Source organism: Salvelinus namaycush, chromosome 10, assembly GCF_016432855.1.
Source record: "Salvelinus namaycush isolate Seneca chromosome 10, SaNama_1.0, whole genome shotgun sequence".
Lineage (NCBI taxonomy): Eukaryota > Metazoa > Chordata > Actinopteri > Salmoniformes > Salmonidae > Salvelinus > Salvelinus namaycush.
This window is the reverse complement of record NC_052316.1, coordinates 46,524,565-46,542,664: the sequence shown is the minus strand read 5'-3', so window position 1 is coordinate 46,542,664 and position 18,100 is coordinate 46,524,565. Positions and strand designations below refer to the sequence as shown.

Sequence of the window (18,100 nt, the reverse complement as noted above, 5' to 3'; positions counted from 1 at the left end):
CTTCTCACTTTTATGGTCTGAACACTGGCAGAGAGTCAGTCAGTCACTCACTTAGCTCACTGCCATTCTTGTGCGTTGTGGGAACTAGCCTATTGAACAATCTCTAGCCATCAAGGAGCACAAAGCAGAGACAGAGACCACAAAAGACCCACCCCCCCCCCCCCCCCCCCAACCCCCTCGCTGGCCCCCGTCCAGTCTCCAGACACTGTTACCATGCAGGGGGGGGTTCTGTCTGTCATGACATCATCCTCCATACAGACCCCACACCCCCAGCAGCCAAGCAGCTAAGCAGCCAGCTCCATTGACTCAGTATGAACACAGAACAATATGCTAAAAGGCTGACTCCCAAAAGGTACCCGTTTCCCTACGTAGTGCGTTACTTTGGACGCTCTTAGAAAAATATCTAGAACCTAGAACGGTTCTTCGGCTGTCACCATAGGAGAACCGTTTCTGTTTCCAGGTAGAACCCTTTTGGTTCCACGTAGAAACCGAAAAAAGGATTCTCCCCGGAAACAAAAAAAAATGGTTATCCTATGGTGACAGCCGAAGAACCCTTTTGGAACCCTTTTCTTTCTAAGAGTTTGCATTATTAAGGGAAATAGGGGATCATTCGGGATGCAACAGAGAACAATGTGCTGGAGAGGACCAGTGTCTCTGAAGAGAGTTGTGTTATGATGTTGGTATCAGGCACACTATGGTGTCTGATCTGATGAAAGTATGTCTGGGGAGGAGGAGGATTGAGAATACTGCTGATTTTGATGGTACATGTCCCATAGGGCACCGAAACAGAAATGATTTAAGTCAAGTAGATGTGTTTCTGATGACATGGTACATTTCGTTGTCGGTGTAAGTAAAGAGCGCTCAAACAGCTAAATTCAGAGTGGGTAGAGAGAGAGATCAGGATGATGGCACATGAAATGTACCCTGGCACACCAACCAGAATGTTCCTGCAGGTAATCTAGCATTAAATATCGATGATGGTTTGGTTGGCCCGTTTGGTTCGTTGAACTCACATGAACCCCCCCATCTGTATTCTGTGCTGCAGAGGAGCTACTCAGACCACACTGAGGCTACGTTCCAAATCACACCCGTTTCCCTATACAGTGCACTACACTCTTAGAAAAAGAACACTGACAGAGGGGTTCTACCTGGAACCAAAAAAGGGTTCTCCTATCGGCTGTCCCCATAGGAGAACCCTTTTTGGTTCCAGGTAGAACCCTTTAGGGTTCCATGTAGAACCCTCTGTTTGAAGGGTTCTGCATGGAACTAAAAAGGGTTCTAACTGGAACTAAAGAGGGTTCTTCAAAGGGTTCCCCTACGAGGACCGCCGAAAAACCCTTTTAGATTCTAGATTGCACCTTTTCTCCTAAGAATGTACTTTTCTCCTGAACCTTATAGGCACTGTCTAGGGAATAGGTTGGCATTTAGAACGTAGGCTACCACTGTCCAGCCTGAACAAGAGGGCATGCTTGCTGTAGTAGGCAAAAAATGCCATACAATATTTAGCAACAGACCATTTATTTTTTAGGGAAGTACAAAAGAAGCCTCTTATAGATATATTCTCTATTGGTGCAGTGTAGATACAGCCTCTATTGGTGCAGTATAAATATAGCCTCTATTGGTGCAGTGTAGATACAGCCTCTATTGGTGCAGTATAGATATAGCCTCTATTGGTGCAGTGTAGATATAGCCTCTATTGGTGCAGTGTAGATATAGCCTCTATTGGTGCAGTGTAGATACAGCCTCTATTGGTGCAGTGTAGATACAGCCTCTATTGGTGCAGTATAGATATAGCCTCTATTGGTGCAGTATTGGGTAAATCGGAGGAATTGGTAAAGACCTGGAACCAGGCTACAATGAATCCACTGTACTGTGAGACGTTATTACACCACACATGATATCTTGCCTTCTGGTAAAATAAACAAATTACCGTTAATCTTTAAGTAATTACCAGAGAAGCCAAGCTAGGCTGTAGTGCCTGCAGATATGCTGATATATATATATAGATATATAAGGTCTGTGAAGGGAAAGAGTGGCGTCGGCATCCGAATGTGTGTTGTCTTTTTTGTTATTGCCGACTCCCTAACGACTGTAAAGAATGTAAACAAAGGACCCTGGTCAATAGTAGTGCACTATAAAGGGAATAGGGTGCTATTTCTAACACAGTTTAAGATTAAATCAGAACAGATGGCAGAATTCTGTGTTGTCTTGGCAGAGATGGTCGTCACTCCCTCTCTCTACTGGTTAAGATGCAGAGATGGCCGTCACTCCCTCTCTCTACTGGTTATGCTGCAGAGATGGCCGTCTCTCCCTCTCTCTACTGGTTAAGATGCAGAGATGGCCGTCACTCCCTCTCTCTACTGGTTATGATGCAGAGATGGTCGTCACTCCCTCTCTCTACTGGTTATGCTGCAGAGATGGCCGTCACTCCCTCTCTCTACTGGCTATGCTGCAGAGATGGTCGTCACTCCCTCTCTCTACTGGTTAAGATGCAGAGATGGCCGTCACTCCCTCTCTCTACTGGTTATGATGCAGAGATGGTCGTCACTCCCTCTCTCTACTGGTTATGCTGCAGAGATGGCCGTCTCTCCCTCTCTCTACTGGTTATGCTGCAGAGATGGCCGTCTCTCCCTCTCTCTACTGGTTATGCTGCAGAGATGGCCGTCTCTCCCTCTCTCTACTGGTTAAGATGCAGAGATGGCCGTCACTCCCTCTCTCTACTGGTTATGCTGCAGAGATGGCCGTCTCTCCCTCTCTCTACTGGTTAAGATGCAGAGATGGCCGTCACTCCCTCTCTCTACTGGTTAAGATGCAGAGATGGCCGTCACTCCCTCTCTCTACTGGTTATGCTGCAGAGATGGCCGTCACTCCCTCTCTCTACTGGTTATGCTGCAGAGATGGCCGTCTCTCCCTCTCTCTACTGGTTATGCTGCAGAGATGGCCGTCTCTCCCTCTCTCTACTGGTTATGCTGCAGAGATGGCCGTCACTCCCTCTCTCTACTGGTTAAGATGCAGAGATGGCCGTCACTCCCTCTCTCTACTGGTTATGCTGCAGAGATGGCCGTCTCTCCCTCTCTCTACTGGTTAAGATGCAGAGATGGCCGTCTCTCCCTCTCTCTACTGGTTAAGATGCAGAGATGGCCGTCTCTCCCTCTCTCTACTGGTTATGCTGCAGAGATGGCAGTCACTCCCTCTCTCTACTGGTTAAGATGCAGAGATGGCCGTCTCTCCCTCTCTCTACTGGTTATGCTGCAGAGATGGCCGTCACTCTCTCTACTGGTTATGCTGCAGAGATGGTCGTCACTCCCTCTCTCTACTGGTTATGATGCAGAGATGGTCGTCACTCCCTCTCTCTACTGGTTAAGATGCAGAGATGGCCGTCACTCTCTCTACTGGTTATGCTGCAGAGATGGTCGTCACTCACTCTCTCTACTGGTTATGATGCAGAGATGGTCGTCACTCCCTCTCTCTACTGGTTATGCTGCAGAGATGGCCGTCACTCCCTCTCTCTACTGGTTATGCTGCAGAGATGGCCGTCACTCCCTCTCTCTACTGGTTAAGATGCAGAGATGGCCGTCACTCCCTCTCTCTACTGGTTAAGATAAAGAGATGGCCGTCACTCCCTCTCTCTACTGGTTAAGATGCAGAGATGGCCGTCACTCCCTCTCTCTACTGGTTAAGATGCAGAGATGGCCGTCACTCCCTCTCTCTACTGGTTAAGATGCAGAGATGGCCGTCACTCCCTCTCTCTACTGGTTAAGATGCAGAGATGGCCGTCACTCCCTCTCTCTACTGGTTAAGATGCAGAGATGGCCGTCACTCCCTCTCTCTACTGGTTAAGATGCAGAGATGGCCGTCACTCCCTCTCTCTACTGGTTATGCTGCAGAGATGGCCGTCACTCCCTCTCTCTACTGGTTAAGATGCAGAGATGGCCGTCACTCCCTCTCTCTACTGGTTAAGATGCAGAGATGGCCGTCACTCCCTCTCTCTACTGGTTATGCTGCAGAAATGGCCGTCGCTCCCTCTCTCTACTGGTTATGCTGCAGAGATGGCCGTCGCTCCCTCTCTCTACTGGTTAAGATGCAGAGATGGCCGTCGCTCCCTCTCTCTACTGGTTAAGATGCAGAGATGGCCGTCACTCCCTCTCTCTACTGGTTAAGATGCAGAGATGGCCGTCACTCCCTCTCTCTACTGGTTATGCTGCAGAGATGGCCGTCACTCCCTCTCTCTACTGGTTAAGATGCAGAGATGGCCGTCACTCCCTCTCTCTACTGGTTAAGATGCAGAGATGGCCGTCACTCCCTCTCTCTACTGGTTAAGATGCAGAGATGGCCGTCACTCCCTCTCTCTACTGGTTAAGATGCAGAGATGGCCGTCACTCCCTCTCTCTACTGGTTAAGATGCAGAGATGGCCGTCACTCCCTCTCTCTACTGGTTAAGACGCAGAGATGGTCGTCACTCCCTCTCTCTACTGGTTAAGATGCAGAGATGGCCGTCACTCCCTCTCTCTACTGGTTAAGATGCAGAGATGGCCGTCACTCCCTCTCTCTACTGGTTAAGATGCAGAGATGGTCGTCACTCCCTCTCTCTACTGGTTAAGATGCAGAGATGGCCGTCACTCCCTCTCTCTACTGGTTAAGATGCAGAGATGGCCGTCACTCCTTCTCTCTACTGGTTAAGATGCAGAGATGGCCATCACTCCCTCTCTCTACTGGTTATGATGCAGAGATGGCCATCACTCCCTCTCTCTACTGGTTAAGATGCAGAGATGGCCGTCACTCCCTCTCTCTACTGGTTATGATGCAGAGATGGCCGTCTCTCCCTCTCTCTACTGGTTATGCTGAAGAGATGGCCGTCTCTCCCTCTCTCTACTGGTTAAGATGCAGAGATGGCCGTCACTCCCTCTCTCTACTGGTTATGCTGCAGAGATGGCCGTCACTCCCTCTCTCTACTGGTTAAGATGCAGAGATGGCCGTCTCTCCCTCTCTCTACTGGTTATGCTACAGAGATGGCCGTCTCTCCCTCTCTCTACTGGTTATGCTGCAGAGATGGTTGTCATTCCCTCTCTCTACTGGTTATGCTGCAGAGATGGCCGTCTCTCCCTCTCTCTACTGGTTATGCTGCAGAGATGGCCGTCTCTCTCTCCCTCTACTGGTTATGCTGCAGAGATGGCCGTCTCTCCCTCTCTCTACTGGTTATGCTGCAGAGATGGTTGTCATTCCCTCTCTCTACTGGTCATGCTGCAGAGATGACCGTCTCTCCCTCTCTCTACTGGTTATGCTGCAGAGATGGCCGTCTCTCCCTCTCTCTACTGGTTATGCTGCAGAGATGGCCGTCTCTCCCTCTACTGGTTATCCTGCAGAGATGGCCGTCTCTCCCTCTACTGGTTATGCTGCAGAGATGGCCGTCTCTCCCTCTACTGGTTATGCTGCAGAGATGGCCGTCTCTCTCTCTACTGGTTATGCTGCAGAGATGGCCGTCTCTCCCTCTACTGGTTATGCTGCAGAGATGGCCGTCTCTCTCTCTACTGGTTATGCTGCAGAGATGTCCGTCTCTCCCTCTACTGGTTATGCTGCAGAGATGGCCGTCTCTCCCTCTACTGGTTATGCTGCAGAGATGGCCGTCTCTCCCTCTACTGGTTATGCTGCAGAGATGGCCGTCTCTCCCTCTACTGGTTATCCTGCAGAGATGGCCGTCTCTCCCTCTACTGGTTATCCTGCAGAGATGGCCGTCTCTCCCTCTACTGGTTATGCTGCAGAGATGGCCGTCTCTCTCTCTACTGGTCATGCTGCAGAGATGGCCGTCTCTCCCTCTACTGGTTATGCTGCAGAGATGGCCGTCTCTCTCTCTACTGGTTATGCTACAGAGATGGCCGTCTCTCCCTCTACTGGTTATGCTGCAGAGATGGCCGTCTCTCTCTCTACTGGTCATGCTGCAGAGATGGCCGTCTCTCCCTCTACTGGTTATCCTGCAGAGATGGCCGTCTCTCCCTCTACTGGTTATCCTGCAGAGATGGCCGTCTCTCCCTCTACTGGTTATGCTGCAGAGATGGCCGTCTCTCCCTCTACTGGTCATGCTGCAGAGATGGACGTCTCTCCCTCTACTGGTTATGCTACAGAGATGGCCGTCTCTCCCTCTACTGGTTATGCTGCAGAGATGGCCGTCTCTCCCTCTACTGGTTATGCTGCAGAGATGGCCGTCTCTCCCTCTACTGGTTATCCTGCAGAGATGGCCGTCTCTCCCTCTATTGGTTATCCTGCAGAGATGGCCGTCTCTCTCTCTACTGGTTATCCTGCAGAGATGGCCGTCTCTCCCTCTACTGGTTATGCTGCAGAGATGGCCGTCTCTCCCTCTACTGGTTATCCTGCAGAGATGGCCGTCTCTCCCTCTACTGGTTATGCTGCAGAGATGGCCGTCTCTCCCTCTACTGGTTATGCTGCAGAGATGGACGTCTCTCCCTCTACTGGTTATGCTGCAGAGATGGCCGTCTCTCCCTCTACTGGTTATGCTGCAGAGATGGCCGTCTCTCCCTCTACTGGTTATGCTGCAGAGATGGCCGTCTCTCCCTCTACTGGTTATGCTGCAGAGATGGCCGTCTCTCCCTCTACTGGTTATGCTGCAGAGATGGCCGTCTCTGATGTGCCGGGGCATTAACACCCCTTTATGTTCTCAGTGGGATTGTATTTATCACACTGTCGTCAGTCGTACAATCACACAATCAGGGATTTTCTCTTCAGGCTTTCTGGTGGCTTTCTCAATCAAAAAAACAGAATTGCTGGTGTAGGTGTACAGGCACAAGAGAGATGTTTTCACCTGATCTGGGTGCTGCTTGTACAGTATAATACTATAGAATGAATTTCACCTGTAATTATGGTCTGGACAGGTCCACTCCAACCCACTAAACATTGATGGGAATTTACGTTGATCTTAGTGTCTTACAGAACTTTAAAAAACTCACTCCATATTCCAAAACCAAAAGAAGGAATTAAACACAGAGGGTTTTCCTTACCTCTTGTTCCTATTCTTAACCCCCGGCTTGACCTCACACTCCTTGACATTTCCGTAGCTCTTCTTCTCTACAGGTGTTTAATAACATCAATAACACCTCTTACAGATCCGGAGCCAGGATAAAGTGATTAAGGGGGCAGTTGAAATTGGCTTATATCACAGTATACCACAATAAACATAAAGTTCAAAATTCTGGCACTCCGAGAGTGCTTTTGAAGTGACAGGTTGGCGTGAAATCTCCTCTGCTACGCTGTATCAGCGTAAAATAGGGTCCTTCTAGCAGTCATAGTGACAAACATTGATGACGGTGAAATGTACAAATATACCGTATATAAAAAGTTGTGACTTCAAAATGTCCACCATTCAAAAGAAAAAGCCTCTCATCAGGAAAAACCTGTCTTAACCAATAAAGCACTGGTTCTACCAGGCTCACATACAGCCTCTCCTTGAGTTACCCAAAACCTGTCTTAACCAATAAAGCACTGGTTCTACCAGGCTCACATACAGCCTCTCCTTGAGTTACCCAAAACCTGTTTTAACCAATAAAGCACAGGTTCTACCAGGCTCACATACAGCCTCTCCTTGAGTTACCCAAAACCTGTCTTAACCAATAAAGCACTGGTTCTACCAGGCTCACATACAGCCTCTCCTTGAGTTACCCAAAACCTGTCTTAACCAATAAAGCACTGGTTCTACCAGGCTCACATACAGCCTCTCCTTGAGTTACCCAAAACCTGTCTTAACCAATAAAGCACTGGTTCTACCAGGCTCACATACAGCCTCTCCTTGAGTTACCCAAAACCTGTCTTAACCAATAAAGCACTGGTTCTACCAGGCTCACATACAGCCTCTCCTTGAGTTACCCAAAACCTGTCTTAACCAATAAAGCACTGGTTCTACCAGGCTCACATACAGCCTCTCCTTGAGTTACCCAAAACCTGTCTTAACCAATAAAGCACTGGTTCTACCAGGCTCACATACAGCCTCTCCTTGAGTTACCCAAAACCTGTCTTAACCAATAAAGCACTGGTTCTACCAGGCTCACATACAGCCTCTCCTTGAGTTACCCAAAACCTGTCTTAACCAATAAAGCACTGGTTCTACCAGGCTCACATACAGCCTCTCCTTGAGTTACCCAAAACCTGTCTTAACCAATAAAGCACTGGTTCTACCAGGCTCACATACAGCCTCTCCTTGAGTTACCCAAAACCTGTCTTAACCAATAAAGCACAGGTTCTACCAGGCTCACATACAGCCTCTCCTTGAGTTACCCAAAACCTGTCTTAACCAATAAAGCACTGGTTCTACCAGGCTCACATACAGCCTCTCCTTGAGTTACCCAAAACCTGTCTTAACCAATAAAGCACTGGTTCTACCAGGCTCACATACAGCCTCTCCTTGAGTTACCCAAAACCTGTCTTAACCAATAAAGCACAGGTTCTACCAGGCTCACATACAGCCTCTCCTTGAGTTACCCAAAACCTGTCTTAACCAATAAAGCACTGGTTCTACCAGGCTCACATACAGCCTCTCCTTGAGTTACCCAAAACCTGTCTTAACCAATAAAGCACTGGTTCTACCAGGCTCACATACAGCCTCTCCTTGAGTTACCCAACACCTGTCTTAACCAATAAAGCACTGGTTCTACCAGGCTCACATACAGCCTCTCCTTGAGTTACCCAAAACCTGTCTTAACCAATAAAGCACTGGTTCTACCAGGCTCACATACAGCCTCTCCTTGAGTTACCCAAAACCTGTCTTAACCAATAAAGCACTGGTTCTACCAGGCTCACATACAGCCTCTCCTTGAGTTACCCAAAACTGAACTAACTAGAAATCCCCAAATGGGCACTTAAATACATTTGGTCACACCTATATTTTGGCGTGCAGGCCAGGTATATCTATGCATGCTAAAGCACGTCCACACAACATCAAACATGAGAAACCGGGAACATGATCTCCAAACAAAGACAAGAAGAAATTGACAATAAACTGGTAAACGCAATTAAATAAACCAAAAGTTCTTTATAACAAGTGTTGAGCAGTTTGTGATCTCTCCAAACAATGTTTCTACTTTATGCCGTCATACCGCTCAGGAAGGAGACGCGTTCTGTCTCCTAGAGATGAACGTACTTTGGTGCGAAAATTGCAAATCAATCCCAGAACAACAGCAAAGGACCTTGTGAAGATGCTGGAGGAAATAGGTACAAAAGTATCTATATCCACAGTAAAGGCCGCTCAGCAAGGAAGAAGCCACTGCTCCAAAACCGCAATTAAAAAAGCCAGCCTACGGTTTGCAACTGCACATGGGGACAAAGATCCTACTTTTTGGAGAAATGTCCTCTGGTCTGATGAAACAAAAATAGAACTGTTTGGCCATAATGACCATCATTATGTTGGAGGAAAAAGGGGGAAGCTAGCAAGCCGAAGAACACCGTCCCAACCGTGAAGCACGGGTGTGGCAGCATCATGTTGTAGGGGTGCTTTGCTGCAGGAGGGACTGGTGCACTTCACAAAATAGATGGTATCATGATGCAGGAAAATTATGTGGATATATTGAAGCAACATCTCAAGAAATCAGTCAGGAAGTTAAAGCTTGGTCGCAAATGGGTCTTCCAAATGGACAATGACCCCAAGCATACTTCCAAAGTTGTGGCAAAATGGCTTAAGGACAACAAAGTCAAGGTTTTGGAGTGACCATCACAAAGCCCTGACCTCAATCCTATAGAAAATTTGTGGGCAGAACTGAAAAAGCGTGTGCGAGCAAGGAGGCCTCCAACTGACTCAGTTACAACAGCTCTGTCAGGAGGAATGGGCCAAAATTCACCCAACTTATTGTGGGAAGCTTGTAGAAGGCTACCCGAAACATTTGACCCAAGTTAAACAATTTAAAGGCAGTGCTACCAAATACTAATTGAGTATGTAAACTTCTGACCCACTGGGAATGTGATGAAAGAAATAAAAGATTTGTAGTGACTGAGTGTATTGATACACCATCCAGAGTGTAATTAATAACTTCACCATGCTTAAAGGGATATTCACCTTCTACTTTTTTACCCATCTACCAATCGGTGCCCGTCTTTGCGAGGCATTTGAAAACCTCCCTGGTCTTTGTCGTTGAATCTGTTTTTGAAATTCACTGCTCGACTGAGGGGCCTTGCAGATAATTGTATGTGTGGGGTACAGATATGGGGTAGTCATAAAAAAAATCACATTAAACACTATTATTGCACACAGAGTCCATGCAACTTATTATGTGACTTGTGAGGCAAATTTTTACTCCTGAACTTATTTAGTCGTTGCCATAACAAAGGAGTTGAACACTTATTGACTCAAGACATTTCAGCTTTACATTTTTAAATAACCTCAAAAAATATACTCAGCTAACATATGGAATTGTTTTAAGATGGTCATTCCATGGATCATTAAGCTATTTGATTTTAAAATTAATTTGATAAAATATTGACATTGGATTTTTTTATTACGTTAATTAGATTGACACACGGGTGCATCAATAGACTCTAAAATATTTATTTGTAAAAATGTCTAAAAACATAATTCCACTTTGACATTATGGGGTATTGTGTGGGGGCCCGTGACTCAACATCTAAACGTAATCAATAAAAAAAATTCAGGCTGTAACAGGAAATGTGTAAAGAAGGTCAAGAGGCGTGCATGCTTTCTGAAGGCTAATTAGGCTAATTAATTTCAGGGTTCACCACCTGAGGAAGTGGAAACTCCAAAACACATTGCCTAGATCGCTTACTCTAAATGCAATACCCACTGCTAGTAGCCATGTGCTCACGTAATGTCCTACAAAAACCTTTGCAGTTGTAGACTACTACCAGTTGTAGGCTACTACCAGTTGTAGACTACTACCAGTTGTAGACTACTACCAGTTGTAGACTGCTACCAGTTGTAGGCTACTACCAGTTGTAGACTGCTACCAGTTGTAGGCTACTACCAGTTGTAGACTACTACCAGTTGTAGACTACTACCAGTTGTAGACTACTACCAGTTGTAGACTGCTACCAGTTGTAGGCTACTACCAGTTGTAGACTGCTACCAATTGTAGACTACTACCAGTTGTAGACTACTACCAGTTGTAGGCTACTACCAGTTGTAGACTACTACCAGTTGTAGGCTACTACCAGTTGTAGGCTACTACCAGTTGTAGACTACTACCAGTTGTAGACTGCTACCAGTTGTAGGCTACTACCAGTTGTAGACTGCTACCAATTGTAGACTACTACCAGTTGTAGGCTACTACCAGTTGTAGACTACTACCAGTTGTAGACTGCTACCAGTTGTAGGCTACTACCAGTTGTAGACTACTACCAGTTGTAGACTACTACCAGTTGTAGGCTGCTACCAGTTGTAGACTACTACCAGTTGTAGGCTGCTACTAGTTGTAGGCTACTACCAGTTGTAGACTACTACCAGTTGTAAACTACTACCAGTTGTAGGCTGCTACCAGTTCTAGGCTACTACCAGTTGTAGGCTGCTACCAGTTCTAGGCTGCTACCAGTTGTAGGCTACTACCAGTTGTAGGCTGCTACCAGTTGTAGGCTACTACCAGTTGTAGGCTACTACCAGTTGTAGACTACTACCAGTTGTAGGCTACTACCAGTTGTAGGCTACAACCAGTTGTAGACTACTACCAGTTGTAGACTACTACCAGTTGTAGGCTGCTACCAGTTGTAGGCTACTACCAGTTGTAGGCTACTACCAGTTGTAGGCTGCTACCAGTTGTAGGCTACTACCAGTTCTAGGCTGCTACCAGTTCTAGGCTGCTACCAGTTGTAGGCTGCTACCAGTTGTAGGCTACTACCAGTTGTAGGCTGCTACCAGTTCTAGGCTGCTACCAGTTGTAGGCTACTACCAGTTGTAGGCTGCTACCAGTTGTAGGCTACTACCAGTTGTAGACTACTACCAGTTGTAGACTACTACCAGTTGTAGGCTACTACCAGTTGTAGGCTGCTACCAGTTGTAGGCTGCTACCAGTTGTAGACTACTACCAGTTGTAGCCTGCTACCAGTTGTAGACTACTACCAGTTGTAGGCTACTACCAGTTGTAGACTACTACCAGTTGTAGGCTGCTACCAGTTGTAGGCTGCTACCAGTTGTAGACTGCTACCAGTTGTAGACTACTACCAGTTGTAGACTGCTACCAGTTGTAGGCTACTACCAGTTGTAGACTGCTACCAGTTGTAGGCTACTACCCATAAGACCTATAGGCCTCTACCGTCACAATGACAGGTGCGCATTTCGCCCGTGGCCGCCCCATATCTCAAAGCCATATCAAATATCCAGGTTTTAAAATAGTTGCTATTGAGCTGAATATTGAGCTGATACCTCCAGAAAGCTGAGACCCTCCTCTCCTCAACAGGAACAAGAGGACAAAGCTGTGTTTTTCACGCAATTTTGCATTTTGAAATGTTAACCAATCAGAACTTGTTTTTCTCTCGAGCAACTGGGGGAGAGGAAAGTGGTTCACTCATCACAGCAACAGGCCCCAGAGAGGGCGCAGGGGCAAGGGAAGGGCAGACACTTTCATTACATGATTTATGATGATAATGCACTTTTTTGTGGTTTTCATGGTTTTAGCCGCCCCCAAAAAATGTGATGTTTTGAGTGAGTTGAAAATGTAGAATTCGCTCTTTCTAAAATTATAGGCATCATTTCTGGGGGTTTTTAACGACACATGATCTTGGCTGTCTAACTGATAACAGAGTCGGAGCAGGTGTCTTTGCTGATGGTCGCGTTTGATTATGAATGTGGAGGACACACCCTCTCCTCTCCAGGGCTCCGGAGAGGGCTCGGTCATAATCAATTCAGTGTCAGCCAATGTCGGGATGAAAACCTTACACACCCCCGTCATAGGGCAGCCCCCCCCCCCCCCCCCCCCCATAGGAACAGCAGAGGAGCAGGAAGGAGACAGGCCCACTTTAACCCACCTTAGCCCACTTTAACCCACTTTAGCCCACTTTAGCCCACTTTAACCCACCTTAACCCACTTTAGCCAACTTTAGCCCACTTTAGCCCCCTCGTGGAGCCGGGTACACCCTCTGATCTTCTGCCTCTTTTCTTCTACCTGAATACCACCTTGACCGTTCCATAGCACTCCTTCTCTACAGCTGTTTGATAACATCCTCTACCTAAATCCCTTCTCTACATCTTCTACCTAAATACCTTCTCTACATCTTCTACCTAAATACCTTCTCTACATCTTCTACCTAAATACCTTCTCTACATCCTCTACCTAAATACCTTCTCTACATCTTCTACCTAAATCCCTTCTCTACATCTTCTACCTAAATACCTTCTCTACATCCTCTACCTAAATCCCTTCTCTACATCTTCTACCTAAATACCTTCTCTACATCTTCTACCTAAATACCTTCTCTACATCTTCTACCTAAATACCTTCTCTACATCCTCTACCTAAATACCTTCTCTACATCTTCTACCTAAATCCCTTCTCTACATCTTCTACCTAAATACCTTCTTTACATCCTCTACCTAAATACCTTCTCTAGATCCTCTACCTAAATCCCTTCTCTACATCTTCTACCTAAATACCTTCTCTACATCTTCTACCTAAATCCCTTCTCTACATCTTCTACCTAAATACCTTCTCTACATCTTCTACCTAAATACCTTCTCTACATCTTCTACCTAAATCCCTTCTCTACATCTTCTACCTAAATACCTTCTCTACATCTTCTACCTAAATACCTTCTTTACATCCTCTACCTACGTACCTTCTCTACATCCTCTACCTACGTACCTCCTCTACAACCTCTACCTAAATACCTCCTCTACATCCTCTATCTAAATACCTTCTCTAATGGGGAGGTGAAGGGAGAGGTGGAAGGGGTGATGAAGGGGGAGGTAAGAGGGGAGATGAGCTAAATTAGGCCAATCGTTAAATATTTTAGGATGGCTCATCTATTATTGACCGATGGCTTTACCTTACTGAACAGACTGGATATCAGGGGCTTTACCTTACTGAACAGACTGGATATCAGGGGCTTTACCTTACTGAACAGACTGGATATCAGGGGCTTTACCTTACTGAACAGACTGGATATCAGGGGCTTTACCTTACTGAACAGACTGGATATCAGGGGCTTTACCTTACTGAACAGACTGGATATCAGGGGCTTTACCTTACTGAACAGATTGGATATCAGGGGCTTTACCTTACTGAACAGACTGGATATCAATAGCTTTACCTTACTGAACAGATTGGATATCAGGGGCTTTACCTTACTGAACAGACTGGATATCAATAGCTTTACCTTACTGAACAGACTGGATATCAATGGCTTTACCTTACTGAACAGACTGGATATCAATAGCTTTACCTTACTGAACAGACTGGATATCAATGGCTTTACCTTACTGAACAGACTGGATATCAATAGCTTTACCTTACTGAACAGACTGGATATCAATAGCTTTACCTTACTGAACAGACTGGATATCAATAGCTTTACCTTACTGAACAGACTGGATATCAATGGCTTTACCTTACTGAACAGACTGGATATCAGGGGCTTTACCTTACTGAACAGACTGGATATCAATGGCTTTACCTTACTGAACAGACTGGATATCAAGTCTCTCTCCAGTCTCCTCACCACCATGTCTTAGGCCTCTCCATACCTTAACATGGGCCAGCAGGTAGCCTGGTGGTAAGAGCCTTGGACTAGTATCGGGAAGGTTGCAAGATCGAATCCCCGAGCTGACAAGGTAAAAACCTGTCGTTCTGCCCCTGAACACAGCAGTTAACCCACTGTTCCTAGGCCGTCATTGTAAATAAGAATTTTGTTCTTAACTGACTTGCCTAGATAAATAAAGGTTAAATATATATATATTTTTTCCAACCCTGCTATCCCAAGGAGCACAAATACACAAGACAGAGGTGGCTGACCAGAAAAATCTCGACTTCAGCCGCAATAAATTCCTCAAAAGTACAGACAGATGTGTAGATATAGACAGATATAGACAGATGTGTAGATATAGACAGGTATAGACAGATGTGTAGATATAGACCGATGTGTAGATATAGACAGATATAGACAGATGTGTAGATATAGACAGGTATAGACAGATGTGTAGATATAGACCGATGTGTAGATATAGACAGATATAGACAGATGTGTAGATATAGACAGATGTGTAGATAGACAGATGTGTAGATATAGACAGATAGACAGCTGTGTAGATATAGACAGATGTGTAGATATAGACAGATGTGTAGATATAGACAGATGTGTAGATATAGACAGACATAGACAGATGTGTAGATATAGACATATATAGACAGCTGTGTAGATATAGACAGATGTGTAGATATAGACAGATGTGTAGATATAGACAGATGTGTAGATATAGACAGATGTGTAGATATAGACAGATGTGTAGATATAGACAGATATAGACAGATGTGTAGATATAGACAGATATAGACAGATGTGTAGATATAGACAGATATAGACAGCTGTGTAGATATAGACAGATGTGTAGATATAGACAGATGTGTAGATATAGACAGATGTGTAGATATAAAAGCCTATTCTAGCATCTCAGGTTCAGATTCTTTCTAGAAACATTAACGTTGATCATTATAGTTTCCTAACTGCACAATGCAAAGCTACTCTAGCGTAGAACATAATATTGTAGGCCCCAAATACAATCCTTTCACTAACCATACGGAAACCAATCAGAGGAGGCTGGTGGGGGGGAGCTATAGGAGGATGGGCTGATTGTAATGGCTGGAATGGAATTATTGGGACAGTATCAAACACATGGCAATTACAATGAGCCCGTCCTCCTATAGCTCCTCCCACCAGCCTCCTCTGAACCCAATCTCTAAAAACAGTAACCAGACACTGCCCTCTAAGTCAAAATGACATGATCTTATGCTGCCACATTAAATGAATTACTACACACTTAGAAAACAGGGTTCCCATAAGAGAAACCCTTTTGGTGTGTGTGTGTGTGTGTGTGTGTGTGTGTGTGTGTGTGTGTGTGTGTGTGTGTGTGTGTGTGTGTGTGTGTGTGTGTGTGTGTGTGTGTGTGTGTGTGTGTGTGTGTGTGTGTGTGTGTGTGTGTGTGTGTGTGTGTGTGTGTCATACTCACTGGTTGTGTTTCCTGACATCTGGATAATACATTTGCTGTCCTTCCCCATCTCTCTGGAGTTGAAGGGGCGGACCCGCACCGCCACCTTCACAGAGGCCCCGGACATGGTGCCTCCTGCCTAGGACCAGCCTGCACGGAGTGCCTCTCGAAACGGGCCCAAATACAGGGCCTGGGAGATGGATAGCAACACCTGTAAAAAGAAAATGAACAATATAAAAGGTCAAATCCTGAGATAGAACGTTCTCCTGTGTGTGTGTTTAACGTTAACTATCTGTGAGCTTGTCTCACTGCTATCAACCCTGTCTCTGTTTTTAGTATCGACGTGATACAGTTATACCCTGTTACTGTGACTGAACCCTACGATTGGTTTCCAGTTGATCACCACAGAGTCAAATAGAGCAACATTAAGAGTCGTAAACATTATACTGTATCTCCATGGTGTGACCTTGTCGTAAACATTATGGTGTTATCTCCATGGTGTGACCTTGTCGTAAACATTATGCTGTTATCTCCATGGTGTGACCTTGTCGTAAACATTATGCTGTATCTCCATGGTGTGACCTTGTTGTAAACATTATGCTGTATCTCCATGGTGTGACCTTGTCGTAAACATTATGCTGTTATCTCCATGGTGTGACCTTGTCGTAAACATTATGCTGTATCTCCATGGTGTGACCTTGTCGTAAACATTATGCTGTATCTCCATGGTGTGACCTTGTTGTAAACATTATGCTGTATCTCCATGGTGTGACCTTGTCGTAAACATTATGCTGTTATCTCCATGGTGTGACCTTGTCGTAAACATTATGCTGTATCTCCATGGTGTGACCTTGTTGTAAACATTATGCTGTTATCTCCATGGTGTGACCTTGTCGTAAACATTATGCTGTTATCTCCATGGTGTGACCTTGTCGTAAACATTATGCTGTATCTCCATGGTGTGACCTTGTCGTAAACATTATGCTGTTATCTCCATGGTGTGACCTTGTCGTAAACATTATGCTGTTATCTCCATGGTGTGACCTTGTCATAAACATTATGCTGTATCTCCACGGTGTGACCTTGTCGTAAACATTATGCTGTTATCTCCATGGTGTTTCATGTTCACCTTGTGTGACTTTGCACCACTATTACACCAGGTTTGCATCATGGCACCCTATTCCCTATGTAGTGCACTACTTTTGACTAGGGCCCCATAGGGGTCTCTAATCAAAAGTAGTGCACTATAAAGGGAATAGGGTGCCATTTGGGCCGCGTGTCAGATCACAGAGCCCTTCTGCTGCGTTTCCATTAAGGTAAACAGAAGGAGGAATAGTGATTCAAGAAACCTCTTCTCCTGGAAGGATAAAGCTCATTAATTACATTAGTTCAGCTACAGTAGCTAAGATCCTTGATCACTAAAGATGTAAACTCCCTCCCTCTGCTCTGCCCGTCCATATCACTATGGCAACCTACTCCTCCGAGAGTCATCAAGCACTCTCAAATCTATAATCTTATTTAATGGAGATGACCACTGAATTGTAAGAGAGCAGAGAGAGTGTAAACATATGTTTCCCATGCTAATAAAACGTAAAACACCGAATAATGCATGCAGAGCGATACCCGCTAATTCTCAAAATCCAGAAAAGAGACGTTAAATTCTACAACCACCTAAAAGGAAGCTATTCCCAAACCTTCCATAACAAAGCAATCACCTACAGAGAAAAGAACATGGAGAAGAGTCATTGGGCTCTGTTTACAAACACAAACACACCCCACAGAGCCCCAGGACAGCAACACAATTAGACACAACCAAATCATGAGAAATCCAAAAGATAATTACTTGACACATTGAAAAGAATTAACAAAAAAACTGAGCAAACTAGAATGCTATTTGGCCCTAAACAGAGATTATGCAGTGGCAGAATACTTGACCACTGTGAATGACCCAAATTTAAGGAA

At 45.4% G+C, this 18,100-nt stretch overlaps 1 protein-coding gene across 1 annotated transcript in view; it reads right to left on the bottom strand.

The window, feature by feature from the left end:
* kif1aa (kinesin family member 1Aa) overlaps positions 1-16,265 on the bottom strand; it is a 130,569-nt gene extending 114,304 nt beyond the window's left edge. Inside the window, exons 1-2 of the mRNA XM_039001780.1 lie at positions 16,160-16,265; positions 7,011-7,077 (exon numbers count right to left, since the gene is read on the bottom strand). Of these exons, the coding sequence (XP_038857708.1) occupies positions 7,011-7,077; positions 16,160-16,265 (173 nt within the window). The remainder of the gene's footprint in view (positions 1-7,010; positions 7,078-16,159) is intronic.
* Between the last annotated feature and the right edge of the window lie 1,835 nt (positions 16,266-18,100).